At 42.3% G+C, this 23,807-nt stretch overlaps 1 protein-coding gene across 2 annotated transcripts in view; it reads right to left on the reverse strand.

Moving 5' to 3' along the window:
* KLF12 (KLF transcription factor 12) overlaps positions 1-23,807 on the reverse strand; it is a 242,613-nt gene that overhangs the window by 101,401 nt on the left and 117,405 nt on the right. For both annotated transcript variants that reach the window (XM_075852334.1, XM_075852333.1), the window contains exon 2: positions 1,892-1,976. In XM_075852334.1, coding sequence (XP_075708449.1) covers positions 1,892-1,957 — 66 coding nt within the window. In that variant the 5' untranslated portion in view covers positions 1,958-1,976. The remainder of the gene's footprint in view (positions 1-1,891; positions 1,977-23,807) is intronic.

Below are 23,807 nucleotides of genomic sequence, written 5' to 3' on the forward strand. Positions count from 1 at the left end.
CTTTACGCAGCGTATACACCCTGTGTGAACATACCCTTAACAGTTTAGTATAGCAAATGGTATTTTGAATATTTGCTCCTCATATCTTTAAAGAGGCTCTGTCACCAGATTATAAGTGCCCTATCTCCTCTATAATCTGATTGGCGCTGTAATGTAGATAAGTGTTTTTTATTTTGAAAAACAATCAATTTTGAGCAAGTTATGCACAATTTTAGATTTATGCTAATTAGTTTCTTAATAGACAACTGGGCGTGTTTTTACTTTTTTACCAACTGGGCGGTGTAAAGAGAAGTGTATGACGCTGACCAATCAGCGTCATACACTTCTCTCCATTCATTTTTAGATTTACTCGCAACACAGCATGATCTCGCGAGATTACGCTGTACTGTCACATACTCCCACATTAACTTTACCAAAGTGTCTTGAGAGTGAATAGACATTGCCTCCAGCCAGGACGCGATGTCTATTCACACTTCCGACACTTCGGTAAATTATCTTGGGGACTTACTCACACAGCACGGCGTGATCTCGCAAGATCACGCTGTGCTGTCATTCACAGAGACTTTACCGAAGTGTCGGGAGTGTGATTAGACATCACGTTCTGGCACTTAAAAGCTTAAAGAGGCTCTGTCACCAGATTATAAATAGTTAGAAACAAAAAAAAGTAACTTCCCACCCCCAAAAAAAAAAAATAGAACCACTCTCATCCATGGGCACTGTCTGGTATTGCAGCTTAGCCTCATAAACTCAAATAGGGCTGAAGAGTGGTGCAATTTGTGAAAATAGCAGACCCTTTTTTTATTCTAGTCTCAAACAACCTCTTCAAGAAATTTCAAGCCATTCAGACATCCCAGCAAGAAATTCGAAGCCTAAGAATCCTGATAAAATCCTATAAAATTACACATGATAATACTTTAGTGGTTACATTACAATAATTTAGCTGTAGACTATAAAGTTCCTATAATATTCTCCATATGCTTTAAACACAATACGGAAAAGTCTCATTATTTTAAATGTCTAGGGACATCCAAAATTGAATTACGACATTGTTTCAGCTGTGCTAAAATACTAAGAGTATGTTCATACGGAGTGTTTTCAGACGTTTTTTGGGCCGTAAACGTCCCAAAAAGCAGCTGAAAAATTGGAAGCAGAACGTTTTCAAACATCTGCCCATTGATTTCAATGGAAAAACTGCGTTCTGTTCCGACCGGGCGTTTTTTACACGGACGTTTTTCAAAACGAAAAAGAAGTGCATGTCACTTCTTGGGCCGTTTTTGGAGCCGTTTTTCATTGACTCTGTAGAAAAACAGCTCCAAAAACGGCCGTAAAAAACACAGCGAAAAACGCGAGTTGCTAAAAAAACTGCTGAAAATCAGGAGCTGTTTTCCCAAAACAGCTCCGTATTTTCGGTCGTTTTTTTGCTAAGCGTGTGAACATACCCTAAGGGTTAATCCAGTTACGTAATACTACATTATCCTCATAGTCTACAAAGCACATAATCGGGTGAAAGCTAGTGAAAATAATGATAGTGGTGTTGAGACACAATGACAATGACTGTTGGGAAGACATATTTTCGGTCCTTGGAACCCCTGGTTTGAGGGTGGCACTGCCTGGTAGGACTGCTAAATCAAAGATTTCACTAGGATGTGAGTCTGTTCTGTAATAATTGGTGCTTCTGATTGTCCCTGAATGGGCTAATTAGTGGCCAGATCATTATATTTGGCAGAAAAAAAAATGTGTTGCCAACTATACCCACAGCAACTCCTCATTTCAGCAGTCGTAAACATTAGTAAAAGAAGCAGTCATCTGATATAAATTATTCTGTATGGTACGCAGTGAAACAAGGCAAATCATGTAAAATAGACTACAGTATCTAGTAAAGTAAACTTACCACTTGCTCAGATTCCAATAGCTCTGTTTTGACTCTGGCTGCCGGCATCCCGTCCAGCATTAACATTCTGTTTTCAAAGTCTGTTCTATAAGAGAAAAAAGAATTGTGTAAACCAATGAACTTTGTTATGCATCGTTTCCTACAATATTTCATTTTATATATTTATTTATATAAACATGAATAAAATATTTGAAAAATAAATAAAATATAGGAAATTCTGTTTTTTTTTATTTTTATAAATTACAATGCAGGGATGGTATCATAATTAGAAGGAACTGTATCATGAGATGTAAGGCTCTATTCACACCATGTTTATGGGTTACATCTGAAGGATATGTTTCGTTTGCAAAAAAAAAAGAAAGAATCCTGGAACATATCTATAGGTTTTTATAGGCCAAACATATGCCAGAAGAGTATTAACATCTGCATAAACTGAAGTGACTAGTTGGAAGTAGTGGGCAACCCCACATTAAGTTTTGTTCCTGGGCATGTTTAGACACACTTAGCACCCACTGGTTCAACACGAAAAATTTTCATATATCATTGAGATTATATAAATGCACACACACATAGATCGTTACAAATGTATCCTCTGGTTTCTCGTATAACTTCCTATGCCAACAGATTACAAGGCACCATGAGACACAGATGAGATGCGCTGACTAGTTTACTAAGAGAGAAGTCTGAATGTGGTGCTTTCAACATCAAAGGCTAATAGCCCTAATGTAACAGAAATTAACTGAATAGATACAATGTCAGCTAGTGATTAGGTTTATCCAGTAACAAAAGATTAAACAATATGTAAACGTTTGAACAATTTTTTTTAAGTAAAACATTGTATTATATGATTTTAAGCAATGTTTTAATAGTTTTTTATTTAAAAATTGCTTTTACTTTTTCAGATATAGCTTCTATACTGTATACATAGAAGCTATATCTTGCCATCAAAGGCAAATCTGTCAGGTCAGCAGAACTGACGGTTCGGCTTAAAGCAGGTCCTGTGTGTCTCTGATGCTCAGGATCCAGCTTTTATCAATCACATCTAAGTTCATGAACTTAGATGTGATCGATATTAGGTGGTCCTGTTCGAGACACACAGGACCAGTTTTCAGCTGAGCCGTCAGTCCTGCTGACCTGACGGATTCGGCTTAGACGGGTATATATAGTGTCTATGTATACAAGATACATAGAAGCTGTATCTCAAAAGCAAAAAAATTTTTTAAATAAAAAACAAGTTGCTAAAAATCACATAAAACGTTGTTTTATTAAAAAATAAATTGAGTTCAAAGGTTTACATATCCTAAATGAAACTTTTTTCTGTAATGTTACAGCTCAATCTCATATAGAGATACTTGTGTGAGTTAAGAACACCTTTCTTTGGATTAACAAAAGAATGCAACAGAGATGGATTTGGAATATCTGCCAGAATACTCTGGAAACTTCCACTGCAAGTCAATACTGCAACTCTAATTCCATGGGGATTTTTTCCATTATGCATATTAAAGTGTGATTTACAATGTTTACTTGAAAGATCTCGGACTAGATCGTGTTACATTAATACCCAAGTAAAAATAGGATTCTGTAAATGTCTGTTTAACTTAGTAAAATAATTCATAACTACAACTTCATCCAAGTACAGAAGTAACAGACATCGATCTCTCATTTAACTCTTGGAATTTAACCATACTGCATTGTTTTTGCTCTGTAATAGCGCAGCGTACTTGCAGACCCATGTTAAATCCATGCATAACACAAGATATTACAGTAATGATGAAAAAACATTTTAGACCCTACTTAAAATGCATAACATGGTTATAAAACATGAAAAAGTCCTTATTCTATTATTCGAATGTACACAATTAGTATGTGCCAAAAAATTAGTCCAAGCTTAAAAAGGGGATCTGTCACTAGTTTAGTAATGCCCAATCTCCTAACTAATCGAATGGGCGCTGTCACACTGATAATTCCATTGAAAATTGTGCCCCAAAATGTTTATTATTTTAAAAGTTATGAGCTTGTTCTAAATATGCAAACGAGGCTATACTAGCCAAAGGGGTGGTAACACTGCTCTCAGTGGGCGGTGTTTGTGTTGTCTGTATGACGCTGTCCAATCAGCATCATACATCTTGTCCCCTTCCCTGCACAGCAAGATGTCAGCTTAAATCGCGAGATCACGCTGTGTTTACACTTCTGGCCACAGCTTCTTCAACACATTATCTCAGTGTTAAGGATCTGCCAGGCACAGCTTCTGTATCTACGCCCATAGGTAATCAGTCTGCACCTGCTTCTATGTCTGTGAGACTGACTCCATCTTCCACCACTCAGGATGGCAGGCTTAGGAGTGGGAGAGCCTATCACAGCCTGGCCAGACGGAGCTAGCTCCCGCCCTCTGCCTATTTATACCTGCCTTTCCTGTTCCTCCTTGCTTGTGATTCTTCTCGTTTGGTTTCCTGGCCCTGCTGCAGCTTCTTGATCTATTTGACCCTGCTTCATACTGACCCTGGCTTACTGACTACTCTCCTGCTCTGCGTTTGGTACCTCGTACACTCCTGGTTTGACTCGGCTTGTTCACTACTCTCCTGCTCTGCGTTTGGTACCTCGTACACTCCTGGCTTGACTCGGCTTGTTCACTACTCTCCTGCTCTGCGTTTGGTACCTCGTACACTCCTGGCTTGATTCGGCTCGTTCACCACTCTTGTTGCTCTCGGTGTTGCCGTGGGCAACTGCCCCTTTTCCCTTGCTTCTGTGTACCCTTGTCTGTTTTTCTGTTGTGCACTTATTGAGCGTAGGGACTGTCGCCGAGTTGTACCCCGTCGCCTAGGGCAGGTCATTGCAAGTAGGCAGGGACTGAGTGGCGGGTAGATTAGGGCTCACTTGTCTGTTTCCTTACCCCCGTCATTACACTCAGTGCCCATCCTTACAGAGACTATCTTTCTGGATGAGTGCTGAGGCGATGTGTTGAAGGAGCTTCGGCCAGAAGTGTAAACACAGCATGATCTCGCGATTGAAGCCGAGATCACACTATTCAGGGAAGGGAACAGCATCATACAGACGACACAAACACCGCCCACTGAGAAAGAGCAGCGTTGCCGCCCGCTTGCCCAGTATAGCCTCATTTGCATATTTACACATTTAGAAAAAAACTCAGAACTTTTAAAATAATAAACCTTTTGGGACAATTTTTCACAGGAATTATTAGCGTGACAGCGCCTATTATATTAGTTAGTAGGTTGGGCATTACTAAACTAGTGACAGATCCTCTTTAAAGGGGTTATCTAGGATTTTAAATTTGATGGCCTATCAATATTAGATCGGTGGCAATCCAACTTTCGGCACCCCCAATGATCAGCTGTTTAAAGGGGCCCCTTCATTGTTCACATCAATTTTATTTTTGTCCGTACTTGCATATGCCGTTACACTTTATGCTTTGCTAGATGGGACAACACTGCAATACCTTGCACAGCCACTTGAGGAATGTTCCATACATCTCCCATAGCATGCTGTTTTACAGAAGTATTCTACCCTAGATACATTGGAGAGTAGACAGCGCCTCAAGAGGCACCATATGGCAGCACATGGAGCACCTACAGGTTAGTAATATCCACCCATAGGGATACTGTGCCACCGTACAGTCTCCATGCACATGCTCTGTTGTGTGCATGAGGTTTCATTCAATTTTGCCATCTAACAACAGCAGCAGTGACATCAAATAATCAAGAAAAAAAAAATTATAAATAAAATAAATTGATACATGATTACAAAATAGATTTCTATAATTTTAGTACCAGTGACAAAACAATTATCAGATCAGAATTAAAAATGCCTTCATGTGCTGATGGAACTCGCCATCTCAAACAGCTGGAGTAGTAAGAGTCTATTAGAATTTATCTAAGGTCATCTAGTCTATACATTTAATCAGAATGTAAATGATAAATAATACCTTCTAGGAGCCCTTCCTATGTTCTCATTGTATGTTTCTTACTGGATAACCTTAGGTAAAATAATGTTCCTTCCCATATCAACCATTTCTCGTAACATCACCCTCTTCCCAGCAGACACTACAGACACACTAATGCGCAATAAGAGTGAACACCCTTAAATGTCACGGCCGGGATGCTTTAGGCTGGCAATATAAAGTGAGAGCAGTGTATTATCTGCTATTTGTACTTAACGGGAGGTTGCAGTAATTTGTTTCAGTGCATTCAAGTGTACAGCACCCATAATTCACCAGGCCGTGTGCTACAGAACAGCAATTATATATCTACTTGAGAGTGATCATGTCTTAGCAAGCGCTTAATATCCCTGACAATGTGACAACTCAGCACTGCAAGTCTGGCTTGATTTCAGGGACTTGACCTGGTTCAGACACTATCTCACCTCAATATTCTGGCATCACATCCTGTTCTCTGCTTCTTCAATTAAGGCTTAAATGGGACACTTCATTTTGCAGGAACTTCATCAAGCCATCTCGGAGGTTTTTTTCAAGATTTTTATATGCTTTAACTGTTGACCTTTCTAAACTTATCATAGCAGTCTACAGATATTTAGAGTGAACTAGGTCACTGGTTATTTTAGGTCTGGAATTTAGTCAAAAATGGCATTTAAATCTGTGCTTTTACAAAGTTGGATACTTTATCTCACTGACGAATAAACACTATAAAACACTTGTAATATAATTTATGACATTGGTGACTGTTGAAAAGCCATATACTGTAAATTGACTGACAGTTTACTGTTCTTGTTTAAACTAGTTGTTCACTTTAAGTGAATATCAGGGCCAAAAATATAATTCTTTTTTTTTCACCAGGAGTCCCATGTTTCAGGGATCTCATGGGGACTTCCTGCCTGCTTCCTTCGTATCTTGACACCCAGCAAAGATTCAGCAGAGGGACTACTTCTTAATATCCAAGTCAGTCTACAAATAATGGATGAGGTATGAACTCCTATAATATCGGCAGTGCAAGATCACAAGTAAATTGGTTTCGGGGTTTAGGGGGGTGGTTGACAGAGAACCTCAGATAGTATTGAAATTACACCTTTTACAATAAATGCAATTTGGTAAAAGAGTCAGTGGTGATCGCGAGTGGTAAGCTACATTTGGATAAAAAAATTATATTTATTTTGCACAAAACCTGATGGTCCAGAATTCAAATATTGTGTCAAAATAGTACCAATATCAGACTGTTAGAAAATTACCGGTTGGTCCAGGATTTTTGGGGAAAAGGTCCGGTGCAACAACTGTACAGCCCTAGCGGACAAGGAAAGATGAGTCTCTCAGAGCAGACTCGCTAAATTTTCTACATGCACTAAGGATTTAGAGTAGGTGGAACAGATGTTTAGCAGTGGGCAGCCTCTGACCTCAAGAGTAGGAACTAAAGACTGGAGTATTTTTGTACATTTATTCCTTTACTTACCCTGGCCAGCCCCTTTCTAATCTGACATCAGGATTTTTAACTTTTGGTGGGCCAACATTTTCAATGTACTGTGTAACTATTGCTTGATACACAAACATTTCAAAGAATGGCTACTTAAAATGGACACTTTCCCACTGAATTAAAGGAATTGTCCAGGATAACACAGAAGGTTTCTGTTTTTTTTTTTTATTTGTTCTTGTTTCCTAGAAACAGCACCACATCTTTCCATGGGCTGTGTCTTGTACTCCATTTCAGCCCCATTCACTTGAATCATAATGAGCTGCAATTACAAACAATTGAAGACAATTCATAATCATCCTAACCTAGCCTAAAAGTAAAACCTCATATTTGGAAATATGTTTAATAGTATATAAAACAAACACCTTTTGAACTTATAGTCCTTTTAGAGAGGATCTGTGAGCTCTCCGGACATGTCTGAGTAAATACTTGTATTCCCCATAAAATATAAATTCTGGAGCATCTTTTCTTAGAACTCTACATTGTGCTGTTCCTCTGCTATTCTCATTAGAAACTTATGAATAAATTGACAACTAGGTGTTACCATTATGACTTTTAAAGGAGTGTGTCCCTCTATATACTGGCTCACTAATTGTGTTAACCTCCTGTTGTTAATGTATTCATAAATTTGTAGGAGGAATAACAGAGGAAGCACAATGTAGAGTTCTAAGAAAAGATACTCCAGAAATTTTATTTCATGAGAAATACAAGTATATACTAAAAAGATATGTCAGGAGAAGTAAAGGTCCTCCTTAAAGAGGCTCTGTCTCCAGTTTATAACTGCCCTATCTCCTACCTAATCTAATAAACGCTTTAATGTAGGTAACAACAGTTTTTTTGTTGTTTTTTTTTAACTGTTATTTTTACCAAGTTATGATCATTTAGTTTTACACTTTTCTATACACCGCCCACTTGGTGAAAAGTAAAAAAAAATGCCCAGTTGGGCATTTAGAACAAATTAGCATAAAACTAAAATTTATCATAACTTGGTCAAAAATAAAAGTTTTTAAAAAAAAAACAAAAAACTGTTGTTATCTACATTAAAGCGCCTATTAGATTAGGTAGAAGATAGGGCAGTTAGAAACTGATGACAGAGCCTCTTTAAATTCTGTGTGCTTAAAGAGGGTATGTCACTAGTTTAGTAATGCCCTATTTTATAGCTAATATAATAGGTGCTGTCACACTGATAATGCTAGTGAAAATTGTGTCCCAAAATGTTTAGTATTTTAAAAGTTATGAGCTTTTCTCTAAATATGTAAATGAGGATATATTAGACAAGTGGGAGGTAACAGCAGCGATTCTCCTGAGGTGGAGCTACCCCACAGCCTCTGACGCTGTCCTATCAGCATGAAGCTGCTTCACACAGTGTGAGAGACTGAGGCTGGAGGGAACGGGGATAACCACTTCTCTGGCTGTGAACCAGTGATTCTGGTGGCCTATGAAAGATGAGATACTAATCTTTCAAATGGCACCAGGATCGCAGTTCTAGCTGTGACACAATTGGAGATAAGTGTAACCTCCCATTTGGCAAGTATAGCTAAATTAGCATATTTATAAAAATGCACATAACTTTGCAAATAATAAAAGTTTTTGAAAACATTTTACACTGCAGTTATCAGCATCATAGCGCCTAATAGATTAGTTAGGAGATAGGGAATTAATAAACTAGTGACAGATCCTTGATCCTTAAAGAGGCTCTGTCACCAGATTCTCAAACCCCTATCTCCTATTGCATGTGATCGGCGCTGCAATGTAGATAACAGTAAAGTTTTTTGTTTTTTAAAAACGTTCATTTTTGGCCAAGTTATGAGCTATTTTATATATATGCAAATGAGGTTTGAAATGGACAACTGGGCGTTTTTTTTTTCGTTATGTCCAACTGGGCGTGTATTGTGTTTTTAACTGGGCGTGTTTACGTGTATGACGCTGACCAATCAATGACCAGTCAGCATCATACACTCCTCTACATTCATTTACACAGCAGCGATGTGCAGCCGCATACACAGAGATTAACGTTAATCAAGTGTCCTGATAATGAATACACATGAAATCCAGCCTGGACGTCATGTGTATTCAGAATCCAGACACTTCTGACTCTTTTCTTTGAGATTTCTAGCAAGGGAAACGAAATCTCGCAAGATTACGGAGGTAAACGAGATTTAGTTTCACTTGCTGGAAATCTCACAGAAAAGATTCAGAAGTGTCAGGATTCTGAATACACATGACGTCCAGGCTGGATCATCATGTGTATTCATTATCAGGACACTTGATTAACGTTAATCTCTGTTTATGTGGCTGCACATCGCTGCTGTGTAAATGAATGGAGAGGAGTGTATGATGCTGACTGGTCACTGATTGGTCAGCGTCATACACGTAAACACGCCCAGTTAAAAACACAATACACGCCCAGTTGGACATAACGAAAAAAAAAAACAGTTGTCCATTTCAAACCTCATTTGCATATATATATAAAATAGCTCATAACTTGGCCAAAAATGAAAGTTTAAAAAAAAACAAACAACTTTACTGTTATCTACATTGCAGCGCCGATCACATGCAATAGGAGATAGGGATTTGAGAATCTGGTGACAGAGCCTCTTTAATAAACTAGTGACAGATTCTCTTTAACCAACAGACACAGGCCAATTCTGATAACAACCTATTAAGTTTTGAGGAGTTTCTATTCTGTGTGCTTGCCCAGCAGACCTGTCAGGAGACACAGGATGTTGTATCAAATCTTTTGTTAGCAGTCTGTTGAGAGATCACAAACTGCTGTAACGCACATCAGCAATCAGGGCTGGCCTTAGGGTTGTGTGACCAGTGCACAGTGGGCATCACTCCAGCAGACGTAAGGGGGCGCTGCGCTGGCTCCCTTCCTCTGCTGGTTTCAGAAGAGCACAGGCCCGGTGACTCAGCAGCTGCCTTTTGCCCCAGGCGCCTCTTCTCTCAGTGGCGTCGCTACCGCTGTAGCAGCCATAGCGGCTGCTAGCGGCAACACTGAGCATGAGGGCGCCTGTACCGCCTGTCGGGACGGGCCCCCCTACGGCCGGTGGTGCTGCCTGCAGCCGCTGCGGTTGCTACAGCGGTAGTGACGCCACATTCAATAGTATCTGCATACTTTGGACACAGACATTATTGAACACTATAACAGTATCTTCCTGCTCTGCTATCTACTAGCGCCACTGTAGCTCCCTGAAGGAGCGGAATCCGCGTGTGGCCGGGGATTCCGCTCCGGGACGGAGCGCTTGATGTCTCCGTCCATATAAGGACAGTGACATCAGCGGCAACTCCTGAAGCGGAATCCTGATCCACAGCGTTACCGACGCTGTGACTGGGGATTCCACTCCAGGAGAAGCCATTGGCGTTACTGTCCATAATGGACCTGTGGCGCTCGTTTGGAGTGCTTTTTTGCCTGCGTCTTTTACATTAGCTTAAACGACTTGAAAAAAAAACGCAAAAAAACACAAAACAGTCAAATAAAGCAGTCAATTCAAAATCTGCCTCAAAATTTTCCTGAAAGAATTTTGAGGCAGATTTTTTTCAGCCTTACAAAAAGGTTGGGAAACTCTGTATTAGGCTACAGGATCACACTGGCCTATGCAAGGATCCCTTCGTGGAGAAGCTCAGTTCGTCGTGGGAACGGGGCCTAGGTAAGTACAATTTTATTTTTTTGGGGGTACTGTCTACAAGGGGGAGGTGGGTGGCTGCAGGGCCGCCATCAGGAATTTCAGGGCCCCCTACAGCTAAATTTTCTGGGCCCCCCTACCGTGGCACCGCCTGTTAACGGTACTCCGTCCAGCACCATATCATGGTACCCAGGGCCGCCATCAGGGGGGGTATTATGGGTACTGATGTGAGAGGCCCGGCCAAACCTAATTGAAAGGGGGGCCCGGCAACTGCCGCGACTTGCCTTTGGTAGAAAAAAAAAACAGGCCCCTGCAATGGGGCTTGTTTTTTTCACCAAAAGAATGTTGTGAGCTGCGGGCCCCCCTTTCAATTAGGTTTGGCCGGGCCTCTCACATCAGTACCCATAATACCCCCCCTGATGGCGGCCCTGGGTAGCATGGGGGTCGTCATGGGGGCCGTCAAACACTGCCGCCAGTGTGACCGATCGTGCGCACCCGCAAACTCCCGCGCATGCGCACCCGCGAACTGCGCACCGAATTTTGAGGCAGATTTTGACCTGCCCAAACTATCTTGCCGCGTTTTTTGCCCGCGGCGATTGAGGACAGCAGACAAAAAACGCAGGGAAAAATGCATTTTCTGCCTCCCATTGATTTCGATAGGAGGTCAGAGGCAGAACCGCGGCAAGAAAGGACGCGCTGCTTTTTCTTTTTTCCGCGACTGGCTCCCATTGATTTCAGATTAAATCAATGGGAGGCGGTTTTGGAGTTTTTTGGTGCTGATTCTGACGCAGTGTCCGAGTCAATATCAAGGCCCAAAAACTCTGTGAACTGGGCCTTATTGTTAGGGCTTATTCAGATGAACGTGTAATACATCCGTGCAACGTGTGTGATTTTCACACGCCTCGCACGGACCTATGTTACTCTATGGGGCCGTGCAGACTGTCAGTGATTTTCACGCAGCGTGTGTCCGTGTGGCCGCTGCGTAAAACTCACGACATGTCCTATATTTGTGCATTGTTCGCGCATTACGCACCCATTGGAGTCAATGGGTGCGTGAAAATCACGCCCAGCACTCCCGCAGCCGTATAAACTATGAATGAAAACAGAAAAGCACCACGTGCTATAAACATACAAACAGAGTGTCATAATGATGGCGGCTGCGCGAAAATCACGCAGCCACGCATCATACGCTGCTGCCACACGGAGCTGTTATGGACCTTTTGCATGCACAAAACGCCACGCAAAAAGCACACGCTCGTGTAAATCTGGCCTTAGGGTAGGAACACACTAGGCATGAACACTGCGGATTTTATGCAACACATTTTATTGTGGAAAATCCGCAGCGTATCACAGTCGCAGCAGAGTGAAAATCACTGACAGTCTGCACGGCCCCATAGAGTAACATAGGTCCGTGCGAGCCACGTGAAAATCGCGCACGTTGCACGGATGTATTACACGTTCGTCTGAATAAGCCCTAACAATAAGGCCCAGTTCACAGAGTTTTTGGGCCTTGATATTGACTCGGACACGGCGTCAGAATCAGCACCAAACAACTTCCAAAACCGCCTCCCATTGATTTAATCTGAAATCAATGGGAGCCAGTCGCGGAAAAAATAAAAAGCAGCACGTCCTTTCTTGCCGCGGTTCCGCCTCTGACCTCCCATCGAAATCAATGGGGGGCAGAAAATGCATTTTTTGCTGCGTTTGTCTGCTGTCCTCAATCGCAGCGGGCAAAAAACGCAGCAAAAAACGCGGCAAGATAGTGTGGGCAGGTCAAAATCTGCCTCAAAATTCTTTAAGGAATTTTGAGGCAGATTTTTTCGGCCTGCAAAATACTCTGTGTGAACAGGGCCATACATAAACAGCACTTTGAGACACTTTACTCACTGTGTCAGAAGAGATGCTCCCACTCCAGTCCTCTTCAGGCGATGTCTTCGGTCCAGATGTCGTCCTTGACCTCCAGGCTCCAGAAAATGGCGGGGATCGTAGAACTCCTGCCGCCGCGCAACAACTAGACTCCTCCCCCTCTCCTTACGCAGCTACGCTCTGGAGAAGGAGGACGAGGCGGAGTCGGACGAGGAGGCGGAGGACGAGGAGGCGGAGTCGGACGAGGAGGCGGAGGACGAGGAGGCGGAGGCGGGCCAGCAGGTAAGTAAACTGTGTGCCGCTGTCCCTGTGTGGCTGTCCTTCCCCGTAGATCGGACTTGTGTTGCGGGCGCACCGCCTCCCTCTCAGCGGCGTGCCTGGTCGTTCGCGCGTGGGCGCGGTCATGCGCGCGGGCGCGCGCAAGCGGTGTTTCGCGGCGGTGATGAGAGGGGGGCCCGCAGCTCACGGCGGTGTTTGACGAGAGGGGGGCCCGCAGCTCACGACATTGTTTTGGTGAAAAGAACAGGCCCCATTGCAGGGGCCTGTTTTTTTCTACCAAAGGCAAGTCGCGGCAGTTGCCGGGCCCCCCTTTCAATTAAGTTTGGCCGTGCCCCCTACACTAGTACCCCTAATACCCCCCTGATGGCGGCCCTGTGTAGCGCGAATCACGCGCGTCACCCGGAAGTGCTTCCGTGTGCCGTGCACGATTTGCACACACCCAATGACTTCAATGGGTGCGTGCTGCGCGAAACACGGGCAAGTATAGGACATGTCGTGAGTTTTACACAGCGCACACACGCTGCGTGAAATTCACTGACAGTCTGAGCGGCCCCATTCACTAACATAAGTCCGTGCGACGTAATAAATATCACGGACGTATAACCCGTTCGTGTGAATAAGGCCTTATATTGTCATTTGTAGTGAATTTTCGGTGCACAATCCGCACCAAAAATAGGAGGCAAGTAAGTGGCTTATTCAGATGTCCATGTTCGGTCTGTGATATAAGGACCATGTATCGGCCATATTTCCCGGACCGACCACAGTTCAGGGAGCGGGGTTTCTAGCATCACAGTTATCTATGATCATAGTCCCTCCCTTCCCGTGGGAATACTGTCCCCGGTCCCGTACTGAAAGCATCATTACAGTATGGGACAGTATTCCCGCAGAGAGGCAGGGACTCCCAGCAACACTGATAACTATGATGCTAGGAGTCCGGCACCATGAATTGTGGTCAGCCTGTGAGATACAGCCGATACACGCTCAGTATGTCACGGACCGAATGCGGCCGTCTGAATAAGGCCTTAGTCTAGTTACACAGTGCGGTGAAATCCCATTTTTTTGCCACAATTTTTGCAAAAAAACGTGACTTGACCGCACTGTGAGAATATAGCCTAACAGCACTTTTCATGTTTTGTATCTTTTTTTTATGCAATTTTCGTAATTGCGGCACAAATCACGCGGTTTTGCCGCGATTTTTATATAATCGCGGCAAAACTGCGCCATTTTTGCCGCGATTACGAAAATCGCGGCAAAAAAGCGCTAGGAAAATGAAAAAATACCAAAAAACTTTTTAACCAACTTTATACAATCTACAAATGGGGTCAGGGGGATGGGAATCAGAATGGATAGGGGAACATACTCACCAGCCTGCAGGTCCGGTCGGCAGTGTAGAGGAGCTGGGGGGCGGGATCTCCACACGCAGCTTCAGCACATGCTGCATCTTCCCCTCCAGTGAAGCTACAACAGGTATGCAGGGGCTGCCGCGAGTGTTGCTAGGGGAGTGTCGCTAGGGGGGTGTCGCTAGGGGGGTGCCGCGGGCGTTGCGAGGGGGGCCCGTGAGCGTTGCGAGGGGGGGGGCAACAGTCCGAGGGGGGGGGGGCGACGGCAGCCCGGCGGGCCCCTTTTACTTCATCCATGTGGCCGGGCCCCTGACGGGAGTACCAGTAATACCCCCCTGATGGCGGCCCTGGGTGGCTGTATGGCACTGTCTACAAGGGGGAGGTGGGGAATTACGGCACTGTCTACAGCGAGGCTGTATAGCACAATCTAAAGGGGGGCACTATCGGTGTGTGGCAGCCAGGGGAGGTGGCATTATACTGTGTGGAGGCCACTAAGCGGACATTATACTGTCTAGGGTTACTACAGTGGGAAATATACTGTGTGTGGCACTTAGGGGGCATAATACAGTGTGGGCACAATTAGAGGACAAAATACTGGGTCCTTGAAGGGGTTATAATATATATTATTAACCCCTTGATGCATTATCACGTACATGTACGTGATAAGTGTCATAGGGAAGTATGGAGGGTGCTCACGGGCTGAGCACCATCCATACCCTGTGGTTTGCAGATGTGTTTTACAGCTGACAGCCCAGACTAAAAGCCGGGAACAGCGATCGCGCTGTTCCTGGCCATTTAACCCCTCAATCGTGACCGCAGCATCTAAAGCGTTGAAAAGAGGGGGCGCCCCCACTCTGCGATCGGGGAGCGCCGGTGGTTGCCATGGCAGCCCGTGGGCCTAATAAAGGCCCGCAGGTCTGCCTTTTGTCTGCCGCTATTAAGCCATTTCTCTGGCATGGCTTAACAGAAGCCTGTGAAAATGACGATATGCTGCAATACATTAGTATTGTAGTATATTGTACCAGCGATCTTACGATGCAGTATATTGTACCAGCGATTTTACGATGCAGTATATTGTACCAGCGATCTTATGATCGCTGGTTCAAGTCCACTAGGGGGACTAATAAATGGTGTAGAAAAAAAAGTTTAATTAAGTAATTAGTGAAAAAAATTAAAAATATTTAAAGTTAAAAAAAAAAAAATTTTCCCATTTTTCCTCTAAAGTAATGTCAAGAATAAACAAAATTGCTATTGCTGTGTCCGTAAAAGTCTGAATTATTACAATATACCATTATTTAACTCGCACAGTGAAATGGAGTAAAAAACAAAAAATTTAAACCGCCAAAATTGCTGTTTTTTTTTGGTCACCTTAGCTCGCAAGAAAAATGTAAGAAAAAGTGATCAAAAAGTTGTACATATCAAAAAATGGTACCAATGAAAACTACAACTCGTCCAGCAACAAATAACCTATCACACCGCTCAAACCACGGAAAAATAAAAAAAGTTATGGCTCTCAGAATGTGGTGAAACAAAATATATTTTTTTTTTTAACAAAAAGGTATTTTTTAAAAGTAATAATATATATATATATAAAAAACAATATACATTTTGTATCACCATAATCGTATTGAGCCGCAGAATAAAGTTTAGTTGTCAAACAATGTAGGAATCAGTTTTTTCCAATTTCAGCCCGCAAATATTTTTTTTCAGTTTCCCAGTACATTATATGATACTTTAAATGGTGCCATTAGAAACCACAACTCCTCCTACAAACAATAAGCCCTCACACCACTCCGTTGACGGAAAAATAAAAAAGTTATGGCTCTTGGAATACGGGGAGTGAAAAACTAAAACAAAAAAATGGCTCGGTCCTTACGGGGTTAAATATTATTATTAATATACCGTATGGGGGCACTAAAGGGGCATTATACTGTTTGGGTCACTATATAGGGAATTATACTGTGGGGGGACAAGACACTTTTTATGGGGCATTTTTTTTTATGATGGGGGTGAGGCGCTGAAAGATCATTTTGCACGGGGCGCCATCTATCCTACGGCCGGCCCTGTCAGCAATTGTTTGTGTACAGTATTACAATAACATTTCTACATTTAACAAAAAGTTTCTTAGGAAACATCTTTTAATTACTTTTTTTCTGTCCTGTAGTAATCTGCTATAGTTTATATCTTGTACACTAACAAGCAAACTTATATCCTTTTTGTATTATGCCGAAATCACTAGAACAAAAGCTAGAATGGTTCACCTGCTGGGTGGCACAAAAGGTAACATAATCTATATCTTTTTACTTGGTTTTGTCTGTTATTGGGTGTTTCAATTACAGGGGGGGCTCTTCATATTTTAATTCCTGGTGGTTGCCAGACATATTGTGGTACACACTGATTCATTGACTGCTAGGATAGCGGTCTTTACGCCGGCCTATAGGTGTGTCACACTGTTGCATGTGCAGTAACCTCTCATAAATTTGCCTGGCACCAAAGCAGTGATAATTTTAATCCTTATGTGTGTGGTCTGTCCTTTTGCTACATATAGCACATTAAAGAATTTATTTTATTTTACTTCATGGTAGTTGGGAAATAGGGGTTTCTGCCTATTGAGAATTAGTTGTTTAAGTATAGATTTATGCACATATAGTATGTACTCCCAAATGTATTGAAGCTTGCTGTGCTTATTTACTCTACCAAGTTTTCTATAATTTCATTAGTGTCTTTATAGTGTATTAGTGTAATCCAGAAAATCAGATTTTCACCGTTTGGTGGTTTGGAAGCAGGTTCAACAAGCAGCATAGTCATTGGGAACGGTTTACCGTTTTTTACATGTGATTTAAGAAGTGCAGTGAAGTTTTACTGCAAGATCACAGGCACAATGCAATAAAACATCCTTACGGCTGACTAGTTTGCAGACAAAGAAGGATGAGCATAGGCTGCTATATGTCCCAGAGGAGGCCAAGGCTAGATAGCACACAGATTATCCTACCTCGTGCTGAAAGAATAAAGAGATAAAGTCGACACAAAGAACACTTCAGAAAAGGCAGGTTTAATGAACTGTTATAATATGATTAGAGGTTAATGTGCCTTTTAGTACTTTGTAGCTATTTACTAAACATAAATGTTTAACTGTTCATTTTCTCTCCTGTAATATCAGGTTAGAAAAAGAAACAACATGGTTCTTTAAAGAGACTCTGTCACCACATTATAAGTGCCCTATCTCCTAGATAAGGAGATCGGCGCTATAATGTAGGTGACAGCAGTGCTTTTTATTTTATAGCGTTTTTAGATTTATGCTAATGAGTTGCTTAATGCCCAAGTGGGCGTATTTTTACTTTAGACCAAGTGGGCGTTGTACAGGGGAGTGTATGACGCTGACCAGTCAGCATCATGCACTCCTCTCCATTCATTTACACAGCGCATAGGGATCCTATTAGATCCTTATGTGCTGTCTTATACTAACACATTAACAATACTGAAGTGTTTAGACAGTGAATAGATATACCACGGGATGTCTATTCACAATCTCTGCACTTCGTTACTCTGTCTGTGGTAGTTACAGCAGAGGACGCGTAATCTCGCGTGATTACATGGTAAATGACAGGTTACAACGAGATCACGCTTCCTTGGCTGTAACTACCATAGAAACAGTAATGAAGTGCAGAGATTGTGAATAGACATCCCGTGGAATGTCTATTCACTGTCTAAACACTTCAGTATTGTTAATGTGTAAGTATAAGACAGCACATAAGGATCTAGCAGGATCCCTATGCGCTGTGTAAATGAATGGAGAGGAGTGCATGATGCTGATTGGTCAGCGTCATACACTCCCCTGTACAATGCCCACTTGGTCTAAAGTAAAAATACGCCCAGTTAGGTATTAAGCAACTCATTAGCATAAATCCAAAACGCTAATAAAGTGGTAAAAATAGATTGTTTATTTAAATAAAAAGCATTACTGTCACCTACATTATAGCGCCCATCTCCTTATGTAGGAGTAAGGGCACTTATAATGTGGTGACAGTGCCTCTTTAAAGAGGCTCTGTCACCAGATTTTGCAAGCCCTATCTGCTATTGCAGCAGATCGGCGCTGCAATGTAGATTACAGTAACGTTTTTATTTTTAAAAAACGAGCATTTTTGGCCAAGTTATGACCATTTTCGTATTTATGCAAATGAGGCTTGCAAAAGTACAACTGGGCGTGTTGAAAAGTAAAAGTACAACTGGGCGTGTATTATGTGCGTACATCGGGGCGTTTTTACTACTTTTACTAGCTGGGCGTTCTGATGAGAAGTATCATCCACTTCTCTTCAGAACGCCCAGCTTCTGGCAGTGCAGACACAGCCGTGTTCTCGAGAGATCACGCTGTGACGTCACTCACAGGTCCTGCATTGTGTCAGACGAGCGAGGACACCAGCACCAGAGGCTACAGATGATTCTGCAGCAGCATCGGCGTTTGCAGGTAAGTCGATGTAGCTACTTACCTGCAAATGCTGATGCTGCTGCAGAATCAACTGTAGCCTCTGGTGCCGACACGATGCAGGACCTGTGAGTGACGTCACAGATCTGCACTGCCAGAAGCTGGGCGTTCTGAAGAGAAGTGGATGATACTTCTCTTCTCAACGCCCAGCTAGTAAAAGTAGTAAACACGCCCCGATGTAACACACATAATACACGCCCAGTTGTACTTTTAATTTTCAACACGCCCAGTTGTACTTTTGCAAGCCTCATTTGCATAAATACGAAAATGGTCATAACTTGGCCAAAAATGCTCGTTTTTTAAAAATAAAAACGTTACTGTAATCTACATTGCAGCGCCTATCTGCTGCAATAGCAGATAGGGGTTGCAAAATCTGGTGACAGAGCCTCTTTAAGTAGAAAATCATATTTAATCATGTTTTTTAAAAACATTTTACATGTATTTTTTTATTAAGCACTATTTTTGGTCTTAGTATACAGTGAAGGAAATAAGTATTTGATCCCTTACTGATTTTGTAAGTTTGCCCACTGTCAAAGACATGAACAGTCTAGAATTTTTAGGCTAGGTTAATTTTACCAGTGAGAGATAGATTATATATATATATATTAAAAAAAAAAGAAGAAAATTCACATAGTCAAAATGATATATATTTATTTGCAGAAATAAGTATTTGATCCCCTACCAACCATTAAGAGTTCAGCCTCCTCCAGACCAGTTACACGCTCCAAATCAACTTGGTGCCTGCATTAAAGACAGCTGTCTTACATGGTCACCTGTATAAAAGATTCCTGTCCACAGACTCAATTTATCAGTCTGACTCTAACCTTTACAACATGGGCAAGACCAAAGAGCTTTCTAAGGATGTCAGGGACAAGATCATAGACCTGCACAAGGCTGGAATGGGCTACAAAACCATAAGTAAGACGCTGGGTGAGAAGGAGACAACTGTTGGTGCAATAGTAAGAAAATGGAAGACATACAAAATGACTGTCAATCGACATCGATCTGGGGCTCCATGCAAAATCTCACCTCGTGGGGTATCCTTGATCCTGAGGAAGGTGAGAGCTCAGCCGAAAACTACACGGGGGGAACTTGTTAATGATCTCAAGGCAGCTGGGACCACAGTCACCAAGAAAACCATTAGTAACACATTACGCCGTAATGGATTAAAATCCTGCAGTGCCCGCAAGGTCCCCCTGCTCAAGAAGGCACATGTACACGCCCGTCTGAAGTCTGCAAATGAACATCTGGATGATTCTGAGAGTGATTGGGAGAAGGTGCTGTGGTCAGATGAGACAAAAATTGAGCTCTTTGGCATTAACTCAACTCGCCATGTTTGGAGGAAGAGAAATGCTGCCTATGACCCAAAGAACACCGTCCCCACTGCCAAGCATGGAGGTGGAAACATTATGTTTTGGGAGTTTTTTTCTGCTAAGGGCACAGGACTACTTCACCGCATCAATGGGAGAATGGATGGAGCCATATACCGTCAAATCCTGAGTGACAACCTCCTTCCCTCCACCAGGACATTAAAAATGGCTCGTAGCTGGGTCTTCCAGCACGACAATGTCCCGAAACATACAGCCAAGGCAACAAAGGAGTGGCTCAAAAAGAAGCACATTAGGGTCATGGAGTGGCCTAGCCAGTCTCCAGATCTTAATCCCATCGAAAATTTATGGAGGGAGCTGAAGATCCGAGTTGCCAAGCGACAGCCTCGAAATCTTTATGATTTACAGATGATCTGCAAAGAGGAGTGGGCCAAAATTCCATCTAACATGTGTGCAAACCTCATCATCAACTACAAAAAAACATCTGACTGCTGTGCTTGCCAACAAGGGTTTTGCCACCAAGTATTAAGTCTTGTTTGCCAAAGGGATGAAATACTTATTTCTCTGTGCACAATGCAAATAAATATATATAATTTTGCCAATGTGATTTTCAGTTTGTTTTTTTTTATATAATCTATCTCTCACTGGTAAAATTAACCTAGCCTAAAAATTCTAGACTGTTCATGTCTTTGACAGTGGGCAAACTTACAAAATCAGCAAGGGATCAAATACTTATTTCCTTCACTGTATATACATTTTAAAATCTAAATTTGCCTGTTTTTACAAAATGTTAAAAAGGTATTCCCAGAACAGACAATTATCACCTATTCAAAGGATAGATGATAAGTGTCTGACCGCTGGGGGCCCCACCGCTGGGACCCCCACCGCTGGGACCCCCGGCAATTGTGAAAATTGGGGTCCCGAACCCCCAGATGCCCCTCACTGCGTTTCATGCACTAAGGAGTAGCTTGAATGGAGCGATGGTTGAGCATGCATGATGCCGCTTCATTCAAAGTACAACACTTGGCTGTTTCCATCAGTTCTGTAGACATTTAAGGGGGCAGTAGGCGCATGCTAGACTACTGCTCAAATCTAGCTTCTCCTCACTGCTGGGGGTGCAGGGAGGAAGGGGGGACTCGGGATCCCTGTTCTTGCGATCAGTGAGGACCCATGCATTTAGACAATAACCTATCCTGTAGATAGTTGATAACTGTTGATTCAGGTACAACCACTTTAATGAAAGTGGAGACAATATTGATGTGAATGAAGCCAATCTTTTCATTAACAACTAAGGCCTCATGCAGACAACCGTAGTGGTGTGCACGGCTGTGATTTGCGGCTCGGATGGCCGCGGAGTGTCACCCGCGCGCCGACGTAAATCGCGGGCCGTGCACATGGCCGTGTACATTAATTTCTATGAGCCTGGACCCAACACACGGCCGTAATAAGACATGTCCGTTCTTTTTGCGGTCCAGGCTCCTGGGCCATGAACGGACCACGGAAACCACGGTCGTGTGCATGGGCCCATAATTCACCCGCAGATTTGCTGGTGAATTGCGGCCACAAAAATAAGTTCGTGTGCATGGGGCCTTAGACCGATTTTACTAAGGAATATGCTACATTAAAAACTGCATTCTTAAAGCATACCTAACTTTTTAGATGACTTTCAGAATATGCTCTCCCATGTGTGTACATTAGGAATTACACCATTTCTGGCCATTATATGACTTGTTTTCTGCATTTATTAGCAGTTTTCCCCTCTGCAGGCTCTTTCTCTCACTCTCCGTTTTCCCTATACTTGCAGGTGGAGCCTAACGGCAATCAGATCTGCCATACACTGCACACATAGAGCAGAGGAGAATTCTCTCATCTCTATCTATCACACATAGATAGATAGATAGATAGATAGATAGATAGATAGATAGATAGATAGATAGATAGATAGATAGATAGATAGATAGATAGATAGATAGATAGTGGGTAATCCCGATCCAAGGATTGTAGATAGATATAGAAGAAATCCCACAGCAATCCGATGTAGCAAAAAAAAAGTGGTTTATTCAGTCAACTCACAACTGCAACCTTTAGTGACTTGACTGAATAAACCACTTTTTTTGCTATATTGGAGTGTTGTGGGATTTATTCCATATCTATCTACAATCCTTGGATCGGGATTACCCGCTTGCACCCATTACCATTGTAGATTTGGACATGAAGTGCTGCTTATTTCTGCTTGTCTATATATATATATATATTAATATATATGCACTGCGGTGAGATATAAATCCTACGAGCAGCTGCAGCACATCTGTACGTGCCTGTGTTTCTCACTCTGCTCCCTCCTCCTGCTGCCCTTGCCCTCTCCATAGACTTCTATGTGCAGTGTGTCTGTGTTTCCTCCCTCCATGCTTCCTTCTCCTGCTCCACCTCCCCTCTACATAGACTTCTATGGGAATGCTGTGAAGGGACACCCCCCCCACAGATTCTTGCAATCCATTTCCTCTGCTCTGTATCTAGGGATGGATTTTGCTTGACAACAGGGGGTGTACAGCAGAGTACAGGAAGGGAGACATCTTTACACAGAATTTGCGTGGATAAATCAAATACATTTTAACAATAAGTACATTACAAAGTTGATATATATCAGGTATACTCTAACATTAGCATAAGTTATTTGAAAAGTTAGTGTTGATTTAAGTATATAGGCTCAGGCTTGGACATTGTAGTTAAAGGGGTTTTCCCATCAATAAAACTTGCCTAGACACTCTTGTTATCAGAATACATTGAAATAAAAATGGACATATACATATATATATATATTTAAAACTTTACTTTTTTTTCACGTCTCGGTGTTCCAATGGTAATCTGTATACTTCCAGGATCTGTTTGCAAAATGTGAGCAGTCTTTGCAATTTCCCTGGCATGCTGCCGGTCTCCCATAATTCCCATGCTCAATGCTCTATCTGCCGACATTACATAGTTACATGATTTCCCTGATCAACCTGCGGTCAGCCACACTGCAAGCAGTGTTTAGACAGCTACAGCGCATGTGCAGGGGAAGGAAAAAGACAAAAAACAAAAGTACGTGTTTTGAACAATCGCTGAGGGAGCACAGGTATTGCAATAGCTTTTGAACGGTTAATTTTCCATAATTGGTTAAAATGACAGACATTAATATTTTATTAAGCTCTGATGATTTAACTAGATTTATGTTAGTAGGAATACTTTTTTAAGTGATATCTTTTTCTGCCTGAGTAGATTAAAGATACAAAACAAGTTAGCTCTCTTCTTCAGACACATGTGATGTCTAATCAATAGTCTTTTTTAAAGGGGTTATCCTGGATTTTAAAATGTATCCTTAGGGAAGGCTATCAATATTAGATCGGTAGTCGTCAAAACTCTCAGCACCCCGGCCACTCAGCTGTTGAAGGGGCCGTGGCAGTGAATGGGACAGTGCTGCAATACCTTGCACAGCCGCCTAGGGCTTGCTTCTTTAATCCATTCCATTGGTCAATAAAATGTATCACTTATTTAGATTGTCCTGCTTCTATTCATGGCTGGC

This window comes from Rhinoderma darwinii, chromosome 2 (genome assembly GCF_050947455.1).
Source record: "Rhinoderma darwinii isolate aRhiDar2 chromosome 2, aRhiDar2.hap1, whole genome shotgun sequence".
NCBI lineage: Eukaryota > Metazoa > Chordata > Amphibia > Anura > Rhinodermatidae > Rhinoderma > Rhinoderma darwinii.